At 40.9% G+C, this 17,280-nt stretch overlaps 1 protein-coding gene across 5 annotated transcripts in view; it reads right to left on the minus strand.

Annotated features, from left to right (window-relative positions):
* The window catches only part of depdc5 (DEP domain containing 5, GATOR1 subcomplex subunit), a 65,566-nt gene that overhangs the window by 13,010 nt on the left and 35,276 nt on the right, over nucleotides 1-17,280 (minus strand). For 2 of the 5 annotated variants that reach the window (XM_038283564.1, XM_038283562.1), the window contains exons 29-37: nucleotides 13,935-14,157; nucleotides 13,645-13,781; nucleotides 13,473-13,563; nucleotides 13,190-13,252; nucleotides 8,440-8,540; nucleotides 7,097-7,177; nucleotides 3,292-3,424; nucleotides 2,073-2,172; nucleotides 1,760-1,999 (exon numbers count right to left, since the gene is read on the minus strand). In XM_038283564.1, the coding sequence (XP_038139492.1) occupies nucleotides 1,760-1,999; nucleotides 2,073-2,172; nucleotides 3,292-3,424; nucleotides 7,097-7,177; nucleotides 8,440-8,540; nucleotides 13,190-13,252; nucleotides 13,473-13,563; nucleotides 13,645-13,781; nucleotides 13,935-14,157 (1,169 nt within the window). The remainder of the gene's footprint in view (nucleotides 1-1,759; nucleotides 2,000-2,072; nucleotides 2,173-3,291; nucleotides 3,425-7,096; nucleotides 7,178-8,439; nucleotides 8,541-13,189; nucleotides 13,253-13,472; nucleotides 13,564-13,644; nucleotides 13,782-13,934; nucleotides 14,158-17,280) is intronic. The other 3 variants (XM_038283563.1, XM_038283565.1, XM_038283566.1) reach the window with 3 other exon arrangements.

A 17,280-nucleotide genomic window follows, 5' to 3' on the forward strand; every position in this document is an offset into this window, starting at 1 on the left:
TGTCAGTTTCACTATAGCTCTGGTGAATTTCAATGGTGAAGTCCTCTGGAAATCTTCAATAATTGTTGTTGATTGCAGATGTGTCTAGTAGTTCCCATTGATTTTGCTTGTAAAGCGGGGAGAATGGCGCTAGGCTTACCGCACCGTGACGTCACTGCTGGAAGATGGCAGGAGAGAGGGGTTACTATATTTGGGCAAAAATGGCCGCTCCCAGACTCAGTGATCGCAACGAAAAATATTAAATTTTTTTACTGATTAACGCTAAATTCATGAAATCACTGCAAACATATTAGTTTTAGGTATAAATAATGATCCACTGATCGTTCCTTACTGACCAGACTTTTCCTTTAAAGCAGTCCGTGCTGTTATTTAGAATTTATTCACCTGTACGTCATCTCTGCTGCGCTGAAACCAAAATCAAGCTGCATAGAGAAGATAAATATGCAGATTAATCTGTTGCTTTAGATGGTTATGCTCGAGTCAGCCTTCAGTCTCAGGTCCTCACAAACATAGCAAAAACTAGTTATCTGTTAATGTTTTTTTTTGTTAAACACGTGATACCTCTACCATAAGAACGCATTGTGAACGTCTCTGTTTTTATATGGAGTTAATTTTGTTCCATTATTGTGGGAAACAAAGAACACTTTCTAGATAATAGCAAAGAATAAACATAAAGATCAATCCAGAAATTAAAGTTATTAATCAAAAAAGATAACTTTGTTTCCCCAAATATAAGGAAAACTTGAATCAGACCTCATGTTCCAACTCGCTCGCTTTTCAATTATAGATGTTTGGTTATTATACAATAACTCTGGATCGGCTTACGTTGTTCTTTCCCATATTTCCACTGTGGTGGAAGCTTTAATGTACAAAGCAATTGTAACTTGCCTTTCCAAATAAAAATATTTAAAAAAAAAAAGATAACTTTGTGGTTTTCTTAGATTTCTTTTTCATTTTTTGTTTCAAAATTTTTAAATATAATTTTTTTTTTCAGATAAGTTTTACCATTTGCATTCTTTCCAATTGTGTTTTAAAAATATAATTTTCTGTACTTTAAGCTTAATCCAAGCCTCTCCAATAAAACCAATAAAAATGTGTTGCTAATGTTCAGCAGACCACAGAAGTGCAGAGAATTTGATCTGTAAAATATAATATGAAAGAATAAAATTTGCAAATCGTAATCCAGAATAAAAAGAAAACTGAAACATTTCAATAGTAAAACAAATATATATAGATATATAAAAAAAAATGGAAATTGTCAAAATTACTCCCAAAACCTTTTGTCTGCATCAAGACGTTTTTCAAAGTTTAATTTCTGGATTGGATTTTTTTTAAATATTTTTTATATACAAAACATGTTATTTTGCTTGGAACAATAATGGAACAAAAGGCACTCCATATCTTGGGTCAGATGCCATCATATCTAAGGACAAGTAATCAGTCCTCAGTCCTGCATCAATCATGTTTAATTCTTAGTGAAATTTGCCCCAAACTGAAAACATTGAGCTTTTTGTTGAACAGATCAGAGAACTGGCACGTAGCAGCTGGAACGCTAACAGGTTAACTCTGCTGATGATAAACCCATTAATAAATAGGTGAGGCAGTAAAAGAGGGTGATTTATAATCAGGATTTTTTGTGACTCCGTAATACTGGACCCAGACGCTTCTCAAAGCAGGCTTTGCTGGGATCCACATAGACTGGATGAGGAGAAGACGTTTTCCTTTGCGGTGCAGGCTGAGAGGACCAGGCTGGGTATACCTAACAGTGCGGCGGCCTGGCTGCGTCCCCCAAAGCTGCGGCTGAAGGAGCTGTGCCTACTTGCATAGGAGGCTGGCCGGCTGGGGAGCCAGGGAAGGAGGAAGGCCGGGAGGTCGCAGGGCCGTCGCTCCTCCAACACAAAGGCCACCTCAAACCACTTCCTCTGGAAAAGAGCAAAATCCTCCACGGCTGCAGTCGACCAGCCACCAGCGGCTGGAGCCTGAAGCTGGGAGGTCTGGCCTGCAAAAGGTAAAAAAAGCTCTACATGAAACAAAGAAATATATCCCCGTGCAGGATAGCGCAGTTTATCTACCATCTTTTTCTCCTACGATCCGGTAGAAGTAGAAGCCGTAGACGAAGGTACGCATGGCGTCTCCTGAAGCATGGGCCACCACACCTTCATCCAGCATTTTCTGGACGGAACAAAACAGGGACCAGACTGAACATAGAAACACCAGCAATAAAGGTTTGACATCTGAAAATACTACTAATGAGGAAGTTTTCATTAAAGCAGGTCGTACACTGAACAATATTTTCAATCTTTGTACTCAGCTACAGCTCTAACTATGTGAAAACCGCCAGGTTTAAAAGTTCACAGCTAATGATGCATGTTTTTCAGTGTTGGGCACGTTACTTTGAAAAAGTAATTAGTTACAGTTACTAGTTACTTCTCCCAAAAAGTAACTGAGTTACTAACTGAATTACTCCACAATAAAAGTAACTAGTTACTAGTAAAAGTAAAAGTAACTATTGCGCTACTTTTGCGTTTCTCTCCCTGGTAACCCTCCCCACCCAGTAAGTAACGCCGTTACTTTCAACGCCGTTAGTCCCATCACTGATGTTTTTGCACTAAACGCTCTGAGATTTAACTGCTCACACCATATGTCCAAAAACCACGTCGGACTCAGAGCCGAATAACCGGGCTGGTCAAGCCAAACTTAGACTGTGCGTTAATGTAAAGCAGGAGGTCTGAAGCTGCTACCCACGCGACCCGACCCCGGATAAAGCGGAAGAGGATGGATGGATGGATGGATGGATGGATGGATGGATGGATGGATGGATGGATGGATGGATGGATGGATGGATGGATGGATGGATGGATGGATGGATGGATGGAGCAAAAGAGCTGCATGTTGCAGACCCCTGGCTTAGGCATTATACGTTTCAACTTCGGCCTAAAAACCTTTCGGTCAGGCATCTTCTAGCACCTTCTATTCTTTAAAGAACACGCTCTCATATCGTATCATGGAGAAGAACTTCCAAAAATGGGTGTCATGTGGTCTAAGTGTTTGTAATGACAGAAGAAATAAACTACTACCAAAAACTACTAGTACTACTACTACTACCACTACAACTACTAACTCGGCTCGTATCTCTACGTTTACAGCAGGATTCGCTCATAAAAACCTCAAAGGCCGAATGAATTTAAGACTGAAAGTCGGCCTGATAGCGGAGAGGAGAAACGATGTTGAAGCAGTAAGAAACCTCCAGCAGAGCCAGGCTCAGTGTGAGCGGTGAAGGAAAACCTTTACCTGCATTATATCCACAGCCATCCCCTGAGTGGCCACGCCCTCCACGTTGTTGACCAGCCAGTGAACCACTTCGGCGCTTATGAAGCAGTTGAGTGGGAGGCCTTTCTGTTCAGGAAGAATCTGCACACCGGTTCTGAAATAGAGAACAAACACTGAGACCAGAGCCACAGAAACACAGAGATGGACCGATTCATCGGCCGGCCAATGCTGGAGGCCGACCTGAGTCAAGTCGGCCCCCCCACCTTCTTCAAATCAGACAGAATTAGTGTCAAACTTTTGACTGGTTTGTGCAGCAAAAATTGTTGTTTGAGCTGCTATCATTTTAAAGATATAAAGAGATGTTTCTAGAGGTCATCAAAGGTCAACCAGCCCCCCCACCTTCTTCAAATCAGACGAAATGGGTGTCAATTAACTCAGCTCCATTTGTGCTGCTTCGGCTTTGAAGATATTAATGAAAATTCAAAGGTCAAAAGGTCAACCAGCCCCAAATTGGTGTCAAACGTTTGTGCTCGTCTGTAAAGATATAAAGAAATGTTTCTATAGGTCATCAAAGGTCAACCAGCCCCCCCAACCCCACCCGTGGCAGCCGGCCCATAGGGGGCGCTGGGGCACCGCCCTCCCTGATAAGAAGAGAGAAACGTAAAATATATTTTTAGAAATTAACTCATAAATGTCAGTTTTACTCTCTAGAGTGTGTACCTATAAGCAAAACAAATTATATAAACTACATTTCCCAACCTACTGTCATTCATTTGTGGATTTCCACAGACAGACTCCTACCGTCTCTGTCTTGGGGCTGTGATCAGACTGCCCCACATTTGCATAGAATCTGCCAATCATGTACTATTGCTAGGTGAATTTAATAATTTAATGGCCAATCAGCGTCTCAGAATTTTATGGTCTTGGGGCGCTGAAAATACTGCCCTTTAACAGGCTTCTGCACCCAAGCGCAGGTGCAGAGTGACGATGGCGAATGTAACGAACGAGATGCAGCTTTCACCAAATTCGGTGAGATCCTTATTTATCTACCCGTTTGCCAGAAGAACATCCCTGTTGTAGGATATGAAAATTTCCTGTCATGGTTATTGTGACTGTGACGAATCCACCTCGTCACTTAAAATAACCTCTAACTTTGCGCGCCACACAGACATTCCTGTTATACTGTGTTTGTGAGGACCAATACGCTCGCGCTGAGCCCAGTAGCTCCATTAACTTAAAACACACAAGCTGTTCCTGGTTACCTGCTGGCGTATTGAGGGTGCACACTTAATATTTCAGTGGGGTTAGCCGTGTGTGTGTGTGTGTGTGTGTGTGTGTGTGTGTGTGTGTGTGTGTGTGTGTGTGTGTGTGTGTGTGTGTGTGTGTGTGTGTGTGTGTGTGTGTGTGGGTGTGGGTGTGTACGTGTTTATGCTACGGGGACTTGTCATCTTCAGTCTGGCTGCGTCTTTGCTGGGTTCAAACCCAGTTTGGTGTAATTGAATAAGTCAATGAATCTGTGTAAAAGAATTAAGTTATAAAAATTATATGTTTGTTTTTGTACATCAATTGTTTGTGGAGGTAATATATGGACAAAACTGATTTATGAGAAGAAATCAGAAATAAGAGAGCCTGAGGGGAGGGGCTTAAACTATTTAATGAGGGCTCTGGGAAGAAGAGCAGCCATTTTGTTTTCTGTTTCTTTGTTACATTGCTGGTAACTGGAGGGAGGCTGAGGCCCAGAGTATCTTGCACATGTTTAGTTTCTTTTGCACCCTGTTTTGAGTTTTTGAGCACAATAAATCACCAACACCGGTAACCCGACTGAGCCTGGATTCTTGGAGGCCAAAGAACCCCGTCACAGTGACCCAAATCATCACTGTTACTGTTATTATATAGTAAATTAAATCATTACTGTTAAATTGTATTTATTGTCCAATTGTTTATTTGAATTCTTATTCCAGATTAGTTGGAGACATACACTAGGCTATATCAGCCCCACCAAAAATATTTTTCACCAGTCGTCACTGAACCCCACCCCCACCCACCTTCTTCAAATGAGCCAAAATGGGTGTCGATTAACTCGGCTCCGTTTCTGCAGCAAAAATTTTCATTTATGTCGCTCTCATTTTTTTACAGTTTAAAATTTTATAATCATAGGTTTGCAACTTATAATTTATATGAAATTCAGAGTTTCAGAATGAACAAATGTTCACTGACCTTTGATGGCTTCTAAAAACAATTATTAATATCATTAAAATGATAGCAGTACAAAAAAATGTATATATTTTAAAATACGCATTTTTACATTTTTAATATATTAATTTTAAATATTTTATATTTAAAATTAATTTTAACATTTTTTTATGGCAAAATTTTTCATTTGCACTGCTACCATTTTAATGGTATTAATGATATTTTGTAGAGGTCATCAAAGGTCAGTTAACATCTGTTTTTGCTGCACAAACGTTTGATACCAATTTTGTCTAATTTGAAAAAGGTGGGGGGGCTGGTTGACCTTTTGACCTTACATTTTCATTAATATCTTCAAAGCCAAAGCAGCACAAACGGAGCTGAGTTAATTGACACCCATATCATCTGATTTGAAGAAGTTGGGGGGGCTGGTTGACCTTTGATGACCTCTAGAAACATTTCTTTATATCTTTAAAATGATAGCGGCACAAACGAAAATTTTTGCTGCACAAACCAGCACAAAAGTTTGACACTAATTTTGTCTGATTTGAAGAAGGTGGGGGGGCCAACTTCACTCAGGTTTTAGGCCGATATTAATGTTGCTTGTTGTATCGGCATTTGCTGAGTCATTGGTGCATTTAGCAGCCCTTAAAGGTATACTATGCAACCGGTGTTGATTTTCCAGCGAGGCTCCCCCCAGAGGGCGAAAGTAAAAGTGCACTGTCGTAAATATGCTCAGCTGTTCTCCTGGTTTCTCCGTCAAGCCAGGCGCGGTTGTTTTGAGCTTAGCAGACAGGCGAACGCAACGAATGACTAACACAGTGAAAGTATGAACATGCACACAGAGAGAGAGAAACCATTGCGCACTTTCATCTGGTTTGGTCTGCAGCGGTTTCCGTAGACTCGTGAACTCGCAGGTGCGCGCTTGTAGGAAATCCTATACGCTACTGTTTATGCTCTAAAAACATTCAAAAGGACTTTGTTTCGAGTAAATTATGGACGCTACCCACTCAGGACACTTGGAATACATTGGACGAGCAGTATGGAGGAATATTGACACGTTTTTGTGGACTTTTATGGACCTTTCTGTCTCGGGCGCCATAGACCTCCATTATTTGAATGTCAGCAGACAGTAAGAAGCCTCCCAGATCTCCAGATGCATTTGAGATATCAAAAAAGTACTCCAGAGTGTTGTTCAGCATGGGGGTGAGTAGAAAATGAAGGCTAATCATGTTTTGGGTGTACTATTCCTTTAAGGATCAAATCTCTTTCGGAGTCTCAGCATATTATTACCTATATTTGCTAATTTTTTTACATTTTATTGGCGATCTAAAGTAACCGAAAGTAAAAAACAATCATTGTGAGTCTTGAAGGAAAGTACTGCTTTCTAAGACGGACTGAGCTCTGCCATTTAACAAGGTGACACAAAAAGTTTCTGCTTATTTTCATTATTTTTATTAAGACCTGAGGGCGGGCCACCTTTAGCAGCACAGTTCTAGATAGTTCATGATATTAAAACAAGGCAGAGTCTGAAAAGAATTCTGCCATAATGCTGGGATGGTGGTTTCTGCAGCTGTGTAAAAGAGACACCTCACCCATGTAAAAATAAAATAAAAACAACACCCTGGTCTCTTACGTGGGATGCTTGATGGCCTCGAGGATCTCCATTAGCGTTGATGAGGAGGACAGAGAGAGAGCCCCGGCAGCAGACTGCCCACTGTGGAGAGATGGACGAGTAGCGCCCGCTTTAGACCCAGGCTGCAATTCTAACATCATCCAAGTTTCCAATTCACTATCAGACATTATGTCCCATAATATTAAAAACTTTTTTTTACAAGTACAGAGCAACGAAATTAACTCTCTGCATTTATCCCATCGCCTTGGGGAGCAGTAGGCTGCCATCGTGTCGCGCCTGGGGAGCAGTGTGGGGCTTAAGGGTCTTGCTCAGGGACCCAGAGTGGCAGTCTCTGGGAGTAGGGCTTAACTTCAGAACCTCAGGATTCCAAGTGCAATGCCCTAACCACTAGCCCGCCACTCTTGCCCAAGGACCCACACTGGAAGCTCTACTCCCCCCAGCTGGGATACAAACGCAGGCCTCCTGTTAGCAGGACTTAAGCTGAATGATTTACTTATTGGAAAGCTGCATCTGTTTGCAGCAGAAGTTAAAGGGAAATGCTGTTTTTTTTTTTTTTTTTACATTGGCCCCTTGATTTTACGTTATTACATCATGTTCTACTCACCCATATGAGTCTTGTGTCATTTGGAGCCGTTATTAAGATATTCCGTTCCTATGGGCAACGACTTGAAGGCACAAACTAAACTGTTCATCATTTAATCTTTATGGTACGCCAGCATTCAGAACATGGAGGCCAATCACTGTCCCCCAGACATCAGCTGTTATATTTTTGATATTCAAATCTTTTAAAAACGAAGCGGCGCGTGTATGACGTCATCCGTGCGCCGGCTTCCATTCATCCCTCCTGTCCACTGAACTGCTGCTAGTTTTACTCACATTCCTGGAAGATGTCTAGTGCTACTACCACAGATGATCTCGCTCTAGAAATGGAGTTGAACGATTCAGATTAGCTAGACGGATGAACAGAAGGAGTAGAGCGTAGCTGCCTGTGGCCCAGGCTTCCTGTTACGACTCCAGTCTGCATGCGCGGGTGACGTCATACATATAATATAAAAGATATAACCGTGGATGTCAGGGGGAAAGTGATTCGCCTACATGTTATGAATGCTGGCGTACCATAAAGAATAAATTATGAACAGTTTAGTTTGTGCCTTCAAGTCGTTGCCCATAGGAAGACGTTACTTGTATATAACCTAACGGAATATCTTCAGAACAGCTCCAACTGACACAAGACTTATATGGGTGAGTAGAACATGATGAAATAACGTAAAATCAAAGGGCCAAATGTAAAAAAAAAAAAAAAAAACGGCATTCCCCTTTAAGAGTAATGACTTAGCGGTGACCTGGCATCAGAGTTTGCCGTTTCCCCCGCAGGCAGTGGTGCTCCTGCTGTCTGTCCCGGCTGTACGCCCTTCTCTGCCGGCTCAGTGGTTTCCACAGGAAGCTGCACCAATTAAAAACACTCTCACTAATAAACATGGACTTAATGATAAGAAAACAGTGGATGTTTAAGCTGAAATCATAAGAAAATAAGATTACTATTACTAATTTCTGACAGAAAGGCGTGTATCCTAGCAACTGCATCAACTGCATCATGCAGACAACATACAGGTGAAAAAGGGTTAAATTCCTACATACATGCATCTACGGTAACAGCAGCAAGGATTCATTCATATAAAGAGTTTCGGCACTTTAAGAGTTGAAGTCATAAAAAGCAGTAAATGCAGATTCATTAGTCAGTGTTTAGATAGAATATGGAGTAACTTTTGATCCATTATTGCTGAAACTGAGGAACATGTTTCGTGAATGGAAATAAAAAATAAACAAAAACGATATCCAGAAATGAAAGTTTGAAACACATATTTAAATAAGTAAGAGTAACTTTTCTGTTATCTCAGATTCTATTTTTGAAATTTTAACTTTGTCCATTTATATTACAATAAATAATTATATTTTTTCAGCATTCAGGTTTTAGCTTTTAAATTTTTTTTTTTTCCCAATGTTATACTTTCTTGGCCAATCGGCTTTTATACAGCTATTATAAGAATGAAGCTAGTTTTGAATTAAACCAGCCTAGTTTCAAAAAATAAATAAATAAATAAAAATAATAAGGGAGAAAATACAGCAGATGGGTTACAGCATGTAAGCTCAGCAAAGCAGCATTTCATTTTCAAATAGTTAAAATATTTACACATCTTTAGTCGCTACGCTACCTAATTTAGGTCGAGGTTCTAATTTCAGACATGTATAAACTCCTGTGTGGTAAAGAAGAAACAGGAAATCAATGGGCCTCATGCAAAAAACGTACAAATAAATTTGTTCTTAATCAAATCATTTAGGAGAAAATGCCGAATCTCAATGTTAGTGCTCCAGGCTTGCCGTAGGAGTCTTGCTCTGTCAGTGAGCTGTTGTTTCACTAAATTACTACATTTGTTTTACCACAGTGGCGTTGGATGTAGGAGTTTGCCCTGAAATCGAAGGGTTGACGGTTCAAGCCTCAATTCCGACTCAACTCGGGCAAGACACTTCACCTGCATCGTCTACTGATGGTGGTCAGAGGGCCCGGTGGCACCAGTGTACGGCAGCCTTGCTTCTGTTGGTGAACCCCAGGGCAGCTGTGGCTACAATGTAGCTTGCCACCATCAGTGAGTGAACAGGTGAATGACTGAATGTAGTGTAAAGCGCTTTGGTCAAGTCTCCTGACTTGAAAAAGCGCCATATAAGTACAGGCCATCTACCATTTACTTAAACCAATAGTTCATTTTATTTGGTTACATCATTATGTGTCTTTTTTTTTTTTTATTGAAAAAGCTTCCTGGATGGGAAGTGAAACGTCTTCAATCTTGGACTCTATAAATGAAACTGACATTTTTTTATTTGCTGATGAGAAAACTATTGGTCACTAAAGTTGAAGCTGGCATGTTGGTGTTCAGGTGACACTGGTTTAATTTTGTTATTTTGTCAAAAGAAAGAGCAGTCAGTGACTCTATGTGGGATCAAGCTACCGTTGAGATAAAAACTGGTATGCTAGTCGAAAGTTCTTTATAGCTGAGATTCCAAAAAAGTAAAAAAAAAAAGAAAAAATCCACTGGACTTTGTTCCCAAGTTTGAAGATGTTTCTCTTCCCATCCAGGAAGCTTTTTTAATTCAAAATGTCAGAAATAGCGTTGAATTGGAGGCTTTATAGAGTGGACCAACAAAGCCTTGTTTTTGTTTGGAAAGCATGCAAATTGAAACTAACCTGACTCCGCCAGATGGATTTGCTCCGAATATCCATCTGGAAACCTTCCGTTGTAGTAATTTTGGGAAGGGGCGAAAATACTGGTTAGCTGATTGGCCTATGTTGGTGATAGACGGGCCAAATAAACCAATCAGATCAACAAAGCATATGACGTACTGACAGAGCGACGACGAAGAGGAGCCAATTGATAGATAAAACTCTTGCTGAAACCAGTCGGGAGAAGAGCAAAAACATCTTTTCCTCTGAGAAAAGCCTCCAGAGCAGTGTTTTGCTCTTCTTTCAGTGAAGAAATACCCTGTAATTCCGATAAAACTTGCTCGATAGCCACGCTAACGCTAGTTTCATCGGCTGAAGCCGCCATGTTCTTTAGACTGAACTGTCGCGCTTCTCGTTGCGTCACACCTCAACCCGCCTCAAAGTCAACGCTGATTGGACGTTCGTTTGGTGAACGGCTCCAAATTTTTTTTAACGGAGAGTCTCCAGACTGATCTGCGAGTGAAACCTTGAAAGCTCGCGAGATCAGGACGGTCTCACGAGGCTAAATTGAAACACGTCCACCCCTTTGGAATGGGGGTCGTTTGGCTTCTTTGTTAGTCTGCAATGACCCATACCTGTCTATGTCTCTGAAAGGTGGTCATTAGAGGGAATTGTTGGCCTGGCTGAATAGGCTAGGTCTTCTTATCCCCTGTAAAGGTGTGGGGGTTGTGATGATAGCGAGAAAGGATCGACTCAACTGCTGCATTGCAGGTTTTTGAGAGCTGAAATCTGAGCCTACCCCTCTGTTTAAAGTCGTAGGGAAACGGCTGTTCCAGCCGTTGCATTTCCGAAGTCTTCCGAGTGGTGCCCGGCTTTACACAGGGTTTATACAGGAATAAGTAACTCTAATTTAATGCTTTTTAATGCTATTTTAATGCTCTTAGAAATAATTTTAATGCCACCAACAGGTACCCGTCGACATGGCTGCAGCCATGCCCCGGATTCCTCGTTTTCCAACCACTTTTGTTGAAATTGGCTTTCTTCCCCATTCTATAGCTTTTTAAGCAACTCAAGCTTCTTTTGCGAACGTACGTCTTTGCGATCAACCGGAAGCAGTTCCATGCAAATATATCGTGATATATGTCTGACGATATTTTTTTTGTAAAAACATTTTTTTTTTTTAAGAAAACATTTTAAATGCCACAATAAACAAATTTAACTAATTTTAATGCCAATTAAGACCTTAATAAAAAAAAATAACAATTTAATGACTTTTAATGATTTTTAATGACTCATGGAAACCCTGTTTGTAGGAATGAATAAAGTGAATGTGATTGGTCGTTTATCAGGGGGGTTAGTCGGAAGCATCTCGCTAACCAGTTAGCAACTTAGTGCTAGCAGGTTCCCAATGGGAAATTCCATTGGAACCAAGTAGTACTAAATTGGTGACTTAGAAACGACACTGTCAAGGAACGCTATGGACAGAGGAAACATGCAAGAGGAGGAGAGTTTAGTGTCGGAGGTCGTGGATCGCAGTCGTTCAACCGTTGCGTATATTTACCCTGACGTAGTCCTACTCAATTCTAGTCAGAATATGAGCCTGATGCTGCTCCATAGAGCTGTGATTATGGGGCGTGTTTCGAACGAACCAGGAAAAAAAATGCCTCTGCACTCAATTGGATAGACCTACAACCAATAAGAGCAACGGAGTGCGTGACGTATGTTAAGCGAGGCATAGTTGTTGTCAACAAAAATCAAAGCGTGCAGTTGCACGCCTAGAATAAGAAGATGAGCCTTGATCGCGTTTCTCTGTTCCTCTTTTAAAATTAATTTGCTGTCGATATCTTCTAGAACAGACCTAATAGCAGAATCTACACACCTCAACTCTCCAGCGGCAGCCATTGTTGTTGTCGCCCAAGCGTGCTTTGGTGACGTGGTTGATTACGTTACTGTTGATCATCTGTCCATCATCGTATAAAGCCCGCCCTGACAATTTGATTGGACCGCCAGAGAGTGGGCGAGCATACTCGCGCTACTACTGAGCAATGCCAGACCGAACTTCCCGACCTCAAACGTTGTGGGCGGGACTAAGTTCGGAATGGCACCCAGGCTAGCGTATATTAGCTGCAACATACGAATCAAGATGCTATGACCGAAAAAATTTGATTGACAGATGACTGTTGATATGTGATTGGCCGAATTTAGGTGTTCAGGCTGACATATAACAAACTGGCCTGCAGAAGATAATGAAAATAAAAACTGATTTTAAGACAGGATTTTTTTTTTCCTTATATATAGAAATCTTCTAACTTTTGGGACAATAAAGTATGATAACAAGTACATTTACAGAATTATTAAACATTTAAATATGACTTCCCTGCGACTTAAGGTTGCTTTTTCTTCTTAACATAGATGGCTTTCTTCACACCCCTCTCAAACCACCTATTTTCTCTTTCCAAAATGCGACCATTCTGGTCCTCAAAAGAATATCCTTTGTCCATAAGGTGTAGATGAACCGCATAGTCATTATAGTTGGAAGAAACTGAGTATTTTTAATAAGACGGTCAAGAAAGAGTTTTAGGTGATGAAAACATGGGACATATTCCTGGTAATTTTACAACTTACTACGGAGATCAGATGAGTTATGTGGGACAGTCCCACATTTTTCCCTTCTGTCCCTCCATTCAACAAACTGAGCAACCACACGCTGTAATTGGTCTGGTGTTTTTCCCCCTTAAAGGCAGCAATGCAACTCTAACAGGATAGCACAGCATAGCAAGACATTGAAGCAATAATAGAGTTAGTGAGAAGAGCTGCAACACAAAACACACATCAAGCAAAGAGCTTCACCAACGCCCAGAGATCCAGGTACTGACCTGAGAATGATAGATGTAGGAGGAGCGAGGGCTACGAATAAAATCCAAAATAAAGGCAGCGTCCTGTCAGCATACAGGAAGAGCAGAACCCAGAATCAAACTCCAGAAGCCCGGCAACAGGAGGAGAGATGCACAGGAGCAACAAGAGCAATAAGCCCATCACCGAAACGCGAGCAAAGAGCAGCTGTTTGGTCCGAGGACTCGATGTCGATTAGGACAAAATCAGAAAATTCAGTAGAAGCTCAGAAGCCTGAAAAGGAAACGCTGAGGGAGGATAGCTCACCTTACGGGGGCTGTCTACAGCGGCGGCAACAGCAGACGTATCGGCCGCAGCGGAGGAGGGTTTGGTCTGCTGCTGCAGCTCCTCTAGTGTCCTGAAGGGAAACAGAAACGGAAAATCTCTGTGGTTTCAGATTGAGCAGCAGCCGAGGCTTCAGTATTTAAGGAACACTCACTTCTGGTTCTGCTCCATCTCCAGCAAAGCAGTCAAAGCTGATGTGCCCCTCTTTCCTTGTGGAGGCGCTACAGGCTCAGCTGCGTAAGGTAGAACAGGACTGGTGACCTGTAGTCCTTTCATTGGCGTTCCTTTCTGCTATAACAGAGAGACAAGCTGCAGCATTTAAAGGAACCGACAACAGAGAACTATCCAAACGTTTTGAGTAGCAGGGCTGCAGCATCTGGAGGCCGAGTGTCAGCAAACAGCTTAAGAGGAAAGGAGCTGAAAGAAAGGGGCGTTCAGCCTCACCCTGATGATCCTGTCAGAGCGATGCCGCCGTCGTATGCGGTTGAGGCCCTCCAGAAAGCGAATGAAGCCGTCCAGCAGGACCCAGTCCCCACATCCGCCCATCCCAGCACCCGCTCCCTCCCCGTACACGTCCCAGTGCCCCTCACCATCCGCCACCCGCCGAGCCCCTCCAGCGGGAAGCAGAAGGAAGCGCGTCCTCCAGAACTTCAGAGAGTCGATCAGGCTGTTGGCCAGAAAAGAAACTTTTATTGTTTCTATGCTGCAAAAATTAAAGTCTACGTCCAATTTTATTGAATCAATCATAGTTTTTCATTGATCTGAGCAGGTAAGTAAGATTAGGGTTTAAAATAAAAAATAAACAATTCCTTTATCTTACTTTAAGTGCATAGTATCTAAATATGTTTTATGTAGGAGAAAAATACACTGAAAATACACAGATTTTCTTGAGATTTATTTTCTTATAAGAAACCTGGTTAAAGAAAAGAATAAATGTTGGATTCTTAGAGTCTAAGACTTCACAAACTAGTGATGGGTCCAGCAACAGCGATGCGTCGGTGCATACGTTGAGCGTTTCTAGAAACTCATGTGAACGATACAGGAGTTGTTTCTAACTGACCGATTCACTCAAATGTCTTTAAAAAACATATCTGTCAAGTGTCAACATGATGCATCTGCTAAAAAAATGTCTCATCTTTTGCGGTTTACCATTATAATTATCATGAATTTTGGAGGATTAAAGGAATAGGAACGTTTCAGCCGTTGCGTTTTTATTTTAATATTCTCGTTGTGTCATCCTTTTGCTCTCAGTTATCACTCATCTTATCTGAATTAAAGCCCATTTCAAACTGACTCTTAGTTTATTTACTGTTTTTACGGTTCTTTTTGTTTTTGAAATTATGATTTAAAATCATAGTCCACAAACATCCTCATTCACATTTTGCCCTTAATTTTCCTGTTATGATTTATATTAACATTAATTATTCTCTAAATCTTAATATATCAAGGATATTTTCAATTTAAACATAGATTTGGAATGTTATAATATAACTTACAATAACTTAAAATATCTCATTGTACTAGGTCATCAAATCAATTCAGTTCAGTCTGTCAAATAAGCTGCCTGTAGCAAAAACTAATCCATGCGTTTATTTATAATCAAATTGATTCCTGCAGCAGTGTTTTCACAGGTCTGCCTAAAAAGTGGATCAGACAGCTGCAGCTGATCCAGAACGCTGCTGCCCATGTCCTCACTAAGACTAAGAAAGTAGAGCATATCACCCCAGTTCTAAAGTCCTTACACTGGCTCCCTGTATCTCAGAGAATAGACTTTAAAATACTTCTGTTAGTCTATAAATCTCTGAATGGCTTAGCACCTAAATACATCACAGACTTGCTATCAGTGTATCAACCCTCCAGACCACTCAGGTCTTCTGGCTCCAGCCTGCTCTGCAGACCTAGAACCAGAACTAAACATGGAGAAGCAGCATTTAGTTCCTATGCTCCTCTTGTCTAAAACAAACTTCCATAAAACTGTAAAAGTGCGGAAAGCCTGAGTTCCTTTAAATCAAGACTAAAAACACATTTGTTTAGGATTGCCTTCCACCGTTCTAGTTAAACAGTTCAACTAAAACATATTTTCTTTAGTCCAACTGTTTTTAATATTCTTTTTTTGTTTCTGCATTTTTTATTTATCTATTTATTTTTTTTCCTACTTGCTTTGATTCTGTTATATTTTCCTATATTTTAATCATGTAAAGCACTTTGCATTGTCTTTTAAAAATAAATTTACCTTGCCTAAATGACCAGCAGGTGTCAGTATTTTGTGAGACAGTATCAACGCAGAATCCATACAGTTTGGCAATGTGTCGGAACGCTTCAAGAAGCCTCATTAACCCATTGCTAGTGCAAACTATGTTTTCTTATCATGAAAAACCAGCTTAGATTGATAAATGTTTAATCAGGGGTTATATTTTCATATCCACCCTGTGTTTTACATGGTATGATTATGAAAATACGATCTGAGCATTCATGGAGGCACACAAACAATCAAGGTTTACAGATGTTTTGCCTATTTTACACGTGCAAATCGATTTCCACCTGGTTTGTAGATCAGCTTTGTTCGTGCTAAAATGATTGCATCTGTTTTAAATTTTGCAAACCTTTTCAAGATCAGGCCCCTGAAATAGAAGGACAGTTAAATTGAATCCCTGTATATTCATACCCTGGCCAATTTGTCACTCAGCCAAAAAGTTTGATAGGAAACAATAAATGTGACTTTCTCCGCATAACAAAAATGTATGTAACAATTTGTAAATAAATAAATTCTGTCTCATAATTTCTGAGCAGCTTTTTTCAGGTTTCATCATATATTCTGATGGTTATGCTGGGTGATTCTCAGTCATCCAGGTCATAGTAATAAAAAAAAAAAAAAAGAAAAATCAATCCACTGGAGTTTGGTTCCAAGTTTGGAGACGTTTTGCTGCCCATCTAGTAAGCTTTTTCAATTCAAAATGTTAGAAATAGCATTAAGTTATTGTGGCTTAATAGAGTGGACCAAAAACAAAGCTTTGTTTTGGCTTAGATACCCCCACCCCCCTTACAAGGGAACACTAAAACCTTGCCTGTTTAGCCAGGCCAACAATTCCCTTTAACGACCCCCTTTCAGTGACATAGAAAGGTATCATGTATTACATGCTAGGGGTGGAACGGTTCACAAAATCCACGGTTCGGTTCATGGTTTCGTGGTCACGGTTTTCGGTTCGGTTCGGTATATGTTGACTGTTAGCATGACATGTTGGTCCTATTGCTGTTAGCATAAACAAAACGTGTTGCACAATGCTTGCACACTGTTTTTATCCACCACTTTCTTCCCGCCGTCATCGTAGGTCACTCTAAATGCAAAGTGGTCCCATACAGCAGACCTATAAAGTGCTGCTGGCGCGTCTTCCAACTCCTGTTCTTTCCCACTCGCCATACCCACACAATTCTCCACAACTGATTTTTTTCTGCTACACCCGGCTACGCTGCTTCGCTTCTTCTTCTTGTTTACTACTGGTGGTTGGCTTTGGTCGCAGTACCGCCACCTTCTGCTCTGGAGTGTACACGCTTCACCTATGAGAAAATGGAGCAGCGCATGAACCGAACGCAACACACGCGAACCGAACCGAGACAGTCGAACGAAACGGTTCGGACAGTTTTCATAAACCGTTCCATCCCTATTACAGGCTAACAAAGAAACCAAATGACCCCAATTCGTAAGGGGCGGACTCGTTCATCCAGATCAATTTGCTTGTTTTCTAAGCCAATACAAGGCTTTGTTTTTGGTCCACTCCATTTCTGACCTTTT

This window comes from Cyprinodon tularosa, unplaced genomic scaffold (assembly GCF_016077235.1).
Source record: "Cyprinodon tularosa strain WSP-4 unplaced genomic scaffold, ASM1607723v1 ctg195, whole genome shotgun sequence".
In the NCBI taxonomy this organism is placed as follows: domain Eukaryota; kingdom Metazoa; phylum Chordata; class Actinopteri; order Cyprinodontiformes; family Cyprinodontidae; genus Cyprinodon; species Cyprinodon tularosa.